The sequence below is a fragment of the Marmota monax genome, unplaced genomic scaffold, assembly GCF_021218885.2.
Source record: "Marmota monax isolate L192 unplaced genomic scaffold, Marmota_monax_Labrador192_F-V1.1 WCK01_AAM20220418_F8-fsc00002, whole genome shotgun sequence".
NCBI lineage: Eukaryota > Metazoa > Chordata > Mammalia > Rodentia > Sciuridae > Marmota > Marmota monax.
In genome coordinates, this window is record NW_026693571.1 from 10,486,585 (window position 1) to 10,496,028 (window position 9,444).

At 37.9% G+C, this 9,444-nt stretch overlaps 1 protein-coding gene across 2 annotated transcripts in view; it reads left to right on the forward strand.

The window, feature by feature from the left end:
- The window catches only part of Papss1 (3'-phosphoadenosine 5'-phosphosulfate synthase 1), a 112,383-nt gene extending 105,456 nt beyond the window's left edge, over positions 1-6,927 (forward strand). For both annotated transcript variants that reach the window (XM_046459090.2, XM_058583782.1), the window contains exon 12: positions 6,220-6,927. In XM_046459090.2, the coding sequence (XP_046315046.1) occupies positions 6,220-6,358 (139 nt within the window). In that variant the 3' untranslated portion in view covers positions 6,359-6,927. The remainder of the gene's footprint in view (positions 1-6,219) is intronic.
- The last annotated feature ends 2,517 nt before the right edge of the window (positions 6,928-9,444 follow it).

Below are 9,444 nucleotides of genomic sequence, written 5' to 3' on the forward strand. Positions count from 1 at the left end.
ACAGTCAGCAGAGGCAAACCTGTAAAGACTTCATGTACTAGCATTAGCAGACGTGGATTATGGTACTTAAATGTTTATAAAACCAAAGATAAGCTTGAAACTATCTGCAGGGAACATAAAAATATAAAGATGATCTAGCAGCTTAGAAAAGAGGAAGATGGGGGAGGCCAATGTGAATACGTGTATTAGTACAGGCAGGGTTTTTGTTTTTTTCTTTCCACATTTTTTATTGATGCATTATAGTTGTACATAATGATGGGTTTGTTGTTAGGTATTTGTACATGCACACAATATAAGAATATAATTTGGCCAACATAATTTCCCAGCACTTCCCCTCTTCCCACCCGACCGTTTACCACTTTTCCCTTTCCTCCACTGATCTCCCTTTGATTTTTGTGAGACCCCCACCAACATACACACACCTTCTTTTCCTGTTTCCTCTCTAGCTTCCATAAATGAGAAAAGACATGACCCTTGATCTTCTGAGTTTGTCTTATTTCAGTTGACATAATGGTCTCTAGTTCCATCTATTTTCCTGCAAGTGACATAATTTCATTTTTCTTTATGGCTGTATAAAACTCCATTGTGTATATATTCCACATTTTCTTTATTTATCCATAATGGACACCTGGGTTGATTTCATAGTTTGTCTATTGTGAATTGTGCATGGGTATGCATGTATTGCTATAGTATGATGACTTTAATTCTTCAGGAAAAGTACAGAGGAGTGATATATTTGGGTCATGTGATGGTTCCATGCCTGGTCTTTTGAGGAATCTGCATACTGACTTCCGTAGAGGTTGTACTCATTTATAACCCAACAGTGTCACAGTTCCTTTTTCTCCATATCCTCATCAGCATTTATTATTGTTTTTGTATCCTTGATAACTGACGGGTAGCATGATTTTGGTGGGTTACAACTGGGATCGAAAAAGTGGATTGACTCAAAACATTTTTAGGAGGCACAATCAGTAAGATTTGTTGTATAATTGCTATATTAAATGATGGCTGATTTTCCCCTTAATAAATATATAAATCTGACATTCTCTCCATCCCCCCCAATTTCAAAACAAACAGTAGCAGCAAAACAGTTTAGTTTAGTCTCCTTCTCTGGAATTGCAGATCTGATTCTGATTTTACATTTATAAGACAGTTCATAAACAAAAGATTTTGTGTATTATGTTCCCTTATTAAGAGTCTTTTATCTACCGAATAAATAGATAATAACTTTTCTCCTTAGTTTTTTATGGTAAACTTCCTTCAGTTAGCAAAGACAAAGACGATATGTAAATGTGTATTGTTCTTCGTCCTTTCGCAGACCCTTCTTTTGAAAACATTCTAGAGTGGTGATATGCTTTTCTGTCCTAGAAATAGAAAATAAATTATTTCCCCCCCTTTGATACGATTAGGAATATTAGATAAGACATCATTAGGTAGCTGTTGTGTGGTATCATTACTTTAAAACCTGGCAATACCATATGTTTCTTTCATTCTGTCCTAATGTCCAAGATAGAGGGCAAGGGGAGCGCGGGACTGAGCAGTAACCAGCAGGGTGAGATAGAGCGATACTCTGGGGCTTTGGCCCCACTGTAGAACGGTAGAGCTAGGACGGATTCCATGGAAGGCATATTTTCTTAATGCCAGGAAACCAAAGTAGCCTGAACCAGACACCAGCTTCTTCTCTATCTCAGAGTCCTGTGCAGGTCTGCAGATATGACCACTTGAGGGATGAACTGACACATCCATCACTGCTAGAGAAAAAGCAGAAGGCAAACGAGGCAGTACTGGAGAGATGTTTCCCTAGTGTTATGGACAGAGGGGTTCACTTCTTTTTGTAGTGCAGAGTGATCTTGATACTGCAGCCCAGTGGAAAGAAAATCAGCCTCAGTCATGTGAGCTAACTCTTAAAAACCTCTGTTCTTAGAAAGATCCATCTTTATGGATGAGTGGAGTACCCTGGTTTTGATGTATTCTTGGGAAAATAGAGGGTGAATATAAGAGGCCATCAATTAAAAATGTGTGTTTCTGAAAAATTATTAAAGCCTTTAAAAAGAGAGAAATAACACCTGTATTATTGCCGAAATGTTTGTGTGCTTTGCTTTTTTTTCCCCTATACATTCATTTAACACAGTTGAACATAGTCAAGTTTTTACTATAATAGAATTTTGTTTCCTGCTTTTTTAATTTATTTCCTGTTCATGAACATGTTTCCATGCTGCTAGGGGTTTCAGTGGACTATCATTTTCTAAAACTGAAAATGTGTCTTGTTAGATAGCTTTTCATTACTATAACAAAATACCTGAGATAATCAACCTTAAAAAGTAGAAGAGCTTATTTTGGCTCAGTTTTAGAGGTTTTAGTCCATGACTGCTTAGTCCCTTTACTTTGGGACCGTGGTGAAACAGTACTTCATGCTGAGGTGTGTATGGTGGAGCAAGCTGCTCATCTGTGGTGGCCAGGAAACAATAAAGTGAGAGAAAGAGATCTCACAGAAGTTTCCAGGACACACCCCCATGACTAAGGCTTCCCACTCAGCTCTATCTCCTAAAAGTTTCCAGTGGTGCCCAGCTAAGGACCAAGCCTCAATGGGGACAACTACTTTTATTTGGATAATTGGACATCTGAGAGCTTTGGGGATTAACTTTTGGTCAATAGAGGAGCCTCTAGAAGTAGGTGAATAACAATGCAACCTGTCCCAGTTGGAAGCACAGAAACCTCAAATTTTCTACATCAAAATATTTTTCTGGGTGCTTTCAAAACTTGTCTATTGCCACTCAGTTAAAAATCTGATCTATTCTATGGTAGGTTATAGATTTCATGACACTTTATGGTCAAGAAAATTGAGCTGATTCTACAACATATTTTAGGATGGTCCTAGGTATTCATTATTGACTGAATATCTGATGGAAGCTATTTTATAGCCTTTATGGCTGAGGTGCTTGGAGGAAAAACATAAAAAATTAAGGAATTTGCTCAATTAGATTATAGATAATTAAGTTTTCCAAACATTTCTGTTGGTCTTTGATTAAAAAACAGTAATTGTTAAAATTGTCATGTATGATGTCAGCCAGGGCTTTGTAGTCTCTGAAAGAAAGCTATAAATAGGCATTTATCTGGTTTTGAAGCAATCATTTTTAATCTCTGTCTCAAGAATTTTTAGTGTTTTGATGTATTATAAATGAACTGCTTTCAAGTTAGATGAAAAGTTAATTAGATCCAAAATAATTAGGTTCACTTGTAAGTTACCACCAGTAGTTTGAGTTCTATCAAAGAAAAAAATATCCTTTTCCTTCTCTGAATCACTTATTGTCTAGTTAGCAACCTTAGAAAGCTGGGTTAATTGAATGTAACCTTCAAAAGATGAAGGGCCATCTGCTGACCCCATCTTCAGTCTGTGTGAATAACTTGTGCCAGTGGCTCTGGTGGCCACATATGTGGACTGAGGGACAGCAGATGGTTGTAAAGATTCAAAATCGTCAGCAAGTGGCCAAGAGTCATTGTACTTTGGAGTTCATCAAGATGCTGGCCACATGTGGCTGGTATGTGTTATTAAGGGTCCCGTGTAGGTTGCTTGCTGGTGTGTTATTTTCCTTCCTGCTGTTCTGCCCCTTCCCCTTTGTTTTGTTAAGACCCAGCCTCTGTCTGCTGTAGATTATAGGAATCTGTAACTGAGTGGTTTTGGAAAGGGAAAAAACCAAACATATTTGTGTTTCTTTTTCCAGGTGCCATGGGAGATTGGTTAACTCGGTAGAATGAAATGGCCCTAATTAGAATTGCTCTGTAGGGAAAGCCCAGGTCCTTTATTTGGTAGTCTTTTGTGTTTCTGCAGATTCACGAATACTTATAGGTAAAATTTATAGTTATATTTAGATGATTCCCCAAATGCCTCAGTTTTTATTTGATGGAATGATTTCTGCAGAATGATGTCTGGACTCCTTGTGAAGATATGATTTAATTTTATAGTGACTCATGTCAAGACCTTGAACATGGCTCCGGTAAAAATAAAGTCCTTATGTAACAGAGATAGACATACAAGTTTGAGGCAGAGGGAAATGTGTTTTCCGTAGCCAGGGTGGAGTGGAACCACCACCATGTGGAAGCAGGAACTCCCATTTCATGTGATGAAGAAATGCTTGTGGCATGCGGGGCAGATGGAGTGTGAAATAGCTTCAGGAAAAGAGGTACCCGGGGACCTTGGTTTAAAAATGCAATTTCAGAAGGAATGCAACAAAAGTTCTGGATTTCAAACAGTTTGGCATTATGGGGAAAGAAAGGACTTTAATTGGTCTGGCTTTTTCCTTTAATCAAAGTTCAGGCAGAATCATCCAGCAAGCTGCTCTCTTACTTCTTTATTACTGCCATCAAGAACAAGCACTTGATTCACATGACATGAGTTTTTCATTTTTGAAACTGCAGTTTCAAGTTTGCATGTCCAGAAAGCTCCAGAATCACAGTTTTCCTCAGTGAAGTTTGTTTAGGGAGCTGATAAGTGGATCTCCTGAGGTATCTGAAGTACTCAACCAATATTTTGTTGGATGGTTCTCAGCTAAACTAACCAATTTTACATCAAGTTGGAGTAAGCATTTTTAGATACTTTGTTAGACAGCTTTATCTCTCTGTGACCAAAATACCTGACAAGAACAACATAGAGGAGGGAAGTTTATTTGAGCTATGGTTTCAGAAGTTCAGTCCATGGTCATCTGGCTCCATAGCTGTAGGCCTGAGGTGAGATGGAACATGGTAGAAGCGTGTGGAAGAGCAGTGCTGCTCAACTCCATGGCATCCAGGAAGGAGGTAGCAGGATTTGGGTGGGAGAATCTGTTAAAATATTAAGTTGAATGTACATGCTTATTTATCTTCCTGTCTTTCTGGTAGTTCAGGGAAATAGGAAGAGCAGATGGGATGACTGGGAGATGTTTTGTGTCTGAATTGAAGTAGTGCCTTTCTGCTTAGTAGGTAGAGATGGGATTTATAAAGCATTGACATTGATTTCCTGTGATTTATTTAATGAGTTGCACTGTTTTATATTCATATCCTCTGTATAGTATTCCAGAATAAAACTCTTAAATATAATTCAAAGAGGAGTGGAATGTTCATTATATCTCACTACTTCAATGCAATTGAACAGGCTAGCAACAAATCTAAGGTAGAACTACATCTGGAGGCAAGATTCAGATTGATCTTAGGAACTGACAGTAGTGGTCAGTTATAAAGGTGGACCAGCTAGGTGGGAGAGGTGCTTATAAACTGGTGGTAATAAAATCACACCCAAGGCTTCCAAACCCTCTGAGCAAATGGGGTCATTGGGTACACAGAAAACAAAAGTCAGAAAAGCAGAACAGTCCAGAAGCCAGACACGCAGTATGGATCACAGAGGAAACTCTGGTACCTCTTTCTTGGCCTGGAGTGCATTCCCAGAGAATGGCCAGTCTGAGTGCTCATAGATACACTAAAGAACCAGTCTAGGAAGGGGACTTTCAGATTCCCCTGACTATAGAGGAGGTGAACAAGGTCAGAGAGCAGACAGACCTTAAAGGGCTATTAGAGATAGGTTTCTGAATGCTGTGGTTCTGGATTAGTGGCACACTAGAGGATTCTATGTGCCCTTCATCATGATCTCTTAATTGCTAGTAGGAAGAGCATGACTCATTAAGGGAGGTGAAGTGTTCTGTATTCATTCAATAAAATTGATTGAATCTATATTGAATCAAAAATGGGATCCTCGTGATTTGGAACTGTTCTGCAGCTTCACTGTGGTGGATACATGAATGTGCACATGTGATAAAATTACACAGAACCGAATGCACACACTGGGAAATGAGTGCAAGGGAGGCTGAGGAAATCTGAGTAAGAGTGGTAGGTAGCTCGCTTCCGTGCTGCCCTACCCGTTGTGATATTGATGCTGTAATATCACAAGATGTTACTATTGGGAGAAGTTACATTGGGCCTCTCGACACAGAATTTCGATATATTATTCTTACAATTTCATAAGAATCTACAATGATCACAATAAAAATTTCAATTAAAATTTTCCTAGTTCTAAAACTGAATAATATTCAGTAGTGCAGTATATTTTGCTTAATGACAAATTTGAAATCAGATTCATATTAACCTTGTCTAGTAGTCTAATATAAACAGAAAGAATAAATGCTTTAAATTTTTTCACAATTGCTTTCTTAAAAAAATGTGAAATAATTTTCACTTGACTCTATCTTTCAGCCATGAAGACTTTGAATTTATTTCAGGAACTCGAATGCGCAAACTTGCCCGAGAAGGCCAGAAGCCTCCTGAAGGGTTCATGGCGCCCAAGGCCTGGACCGTGCTGATGGAATACTACAAATCCCTGGAGAAAGCCTAAGTGTTAACCCAGTTGCTCCACCTTTGATGCTTCACCAACTCACAGAGGGGACCACATAGTCGTCACTGTTGGCATTTCTTTGTGGTTGTATCTGTCTGGATGTGCTTCCTAAAAACAGACCAATTTCCTTAACTTGCGTCAGTTTTGGTCTGCCTTACGAGTTCTGTTTTGAACTAGTGTAACACACTGCTGGTTTTAATGTATCTTTTCCACTTGTAATAGTTAAGATTCCTATAATACAATTTTAAAATCTTGTCTTTTTATATTATATTTATGCTCTGTCTCATGATTTTTTCAAGCTGTTATATTAGTTGTAACCAGTATACACATTGATTCTCACTTTTCATCCCTTTTAAACAAAATCACTAAACAGTAAACATGGCTTGAACTTGTTTTGGGAATTTTACAAGAAGTGTAGCAATTAGAATTTTTTTTTTTATGTTGAAAATTTAAACTGCCTCCTCTCTTACTTCCAATCAGCTATTGATCTTTCAGATGTTATAGTCTAAAATATTCTTATGATCATTGTAAACCCTCTATTCAATAAAATTAAATTTTTTTGCTTCTTATTGGATACTTTTTATATTGTTTTGTTTATATATACCCTTTCCTCCTGAAAAAGTTGCTAATGGAGGAGGGAAGATGTAGGCACCTTTCATTTCTATGATCTAGTACTTAGCTCCTAACACTATGTTATGTGAAAATATTATATATGTTACATGACATTTACACATGTTAAATCATTCTTCATCTGTACAGAACCTCAACCAGCTTCCCCAAATATGTCTTTAACATTCTTGTACAACTATCAAACAGTCCACTTAGGATTTAGAATGCACTTGGGTATTATTGCTTTAGTTAAGAAAACTGGTTTATGTTATAGAAACTCTCTAAATCACAAGGGCTTAAAATAAAAGAAGGCTTGTTTCTTCTAAATGCCATGTGATCCATGCGGGTTAGTAGAGAAATTCTGCTCACCTTGATCATTCAGGTTAAGGTACTACCACTTTCTGCCATTTTGATGATGAGAAGTTTTACAGCTGAGTGTAGGGGTGTGAGTTTGTAGTTCCAGCTGCTTAGGAAGCTGAGGCAGGAGGGTCTCGAGCATAGGAGTTTGAGGTCAGCCCATGCAATAGAATGACATCCTGCTTGAAAAGTATAAGAAAATAGGCTGGGGATGTGGCTCCAGTGGTAGTGTGCTCTCCTGGCATGCACGGGGCGCTGGGTTCGATCCTCAGCACCACATAAAAATAAAATAAAGATGTTGTGTCCACCAAAAATTAAATATATATAAATTTAGGGGCTGAGGTTATAGCTCAGTGGTAGAGTACTTGCCTAGCACATATGAGGCCCTGGGTTTGATCTCAGAACCACATAAAAATAAACAAAGATCATCTACAACTAAAATATATATTAAAAATATATATAAGAGCTGGGCTTGGTGGTGCATGCCTGTCATCCCAGTGGCTTGGGAGGCTGAAGCAGGAGAATGGTGAGTTCAAAGCCAGACTCAGCAAAAGTAAGGAGTTAAGTCACTCAGTGAGACCCTGTCTCTAAATAAAATACAAAATAGGGCTGGGGATGTGCCTCAGTGATCAAGTACCCTAAGTTCAATCCGCAGTACAAAAAAAATATATGTGTGTGTGTGTGTGTGTGTATGAAAGCTTTAAAAAATAAACTACATAAACTACTCACAGTCTCTGTGTGCTTTGGCAGAAGTGGCACACTCTACATGCTAGTTCATTGAGCAGGACAGATTACACAGACCCATTCACATGAAAGGAATGGTAGGAACCGAAGACTAGGTATGGGAAGGCAAGAGGACTACTAAATTTCAAGTTCTCTTTTATCAGAAACATTACAGGGACTGGGATTGTGGCTCAGTGATAAAGCGTTCGCCTAGCACATGTGAGTCTCTGGGTTTAATCCTCAGCACTACATAAAAATAAAATAAAGGTTATTGCGTACACCTATAGCTAAAACAAATATTTTTTTAAAAATTACAAAAGCTAAACACACTGGAAAAAGGCATTTTAACAAATGCTTGTCAGAAAACAGCATGTCCACCTAAAATGAGTGGCAGAGACTGGCTCTCCAAAACAATTATTTTATTCAAGAATGATTATAGTCTGTGACACAAGTACCATGGTAAACAATGGGTATATTCAAGGAGACAAAAGAAGAAAGTTTTTAAAGGTAGCATAAGGTTACATAAGTTGTTTTGAAACAATGTCCTTGGGCTGTAATGATTGATAATAAGGGGGTGTCAGTTCAAGGTCAAAGGGGCAGTTGCTAGGTAAGCATCTTTGTAGAAGTATTTTGTGTGTGTGTGTGTGTGCAAAGTTGTGGCAGACTTTGTCCAAGGATATGATCTTAGAAGTCTTTTGTGATGGTTCTTGTATCAAGCAAATATGTGTCAGGATCTTCAAAGGCTTCATGTCCACCTGACTCTGTTTTCTTCAAGTTTGATGTAAGTGACTTCATTTTGATTCTGACAGTCTTCACAGCATCCTTTCATTAGCCACACAAAAATAATTGTAAGATTAATATGAAGAAGAGAAATAAAAATAATCCTAGGTTGGAATACGATATAGAAAGTGATCTTGTGTTTTAATCAGGTTATTGTCCTTTCTGAGTCTAGTCCCCCAATGTACCTTCAGACTCCAGCTAACCAGAGGAGGATGCAATGAAAACATTCCAAGACCACATTCCCTTGGGATTGGCCACCCACTTGTGTGTTCCAGAGGCATAAAGAAGAAATAAAATAACCAGTTATTTCCATGTGTTCATAGGTTGTGTTTCTTTAGTCTATGAATCTGATATATGTGGAAATTTTATTTTTCCTCCTCCTAGTTCATAAAAATGAGCACAAACCAATCTAAAACACTGAATTCTTACACCAAACATCTCCTGCCAAGAGGTCTTGGAAATCCAAGTGCCATTTTTATCTATCCATCAGCTGGAGAAGTGAATGGAAAAATAATTACTTTTTTAAAATGAAGAAAGTACAATCATCTTGGCAGAAATATAATGTCTTTAATCTGTCAATTCTCTATTCCATATGATAATCAAGACCACATATTTGA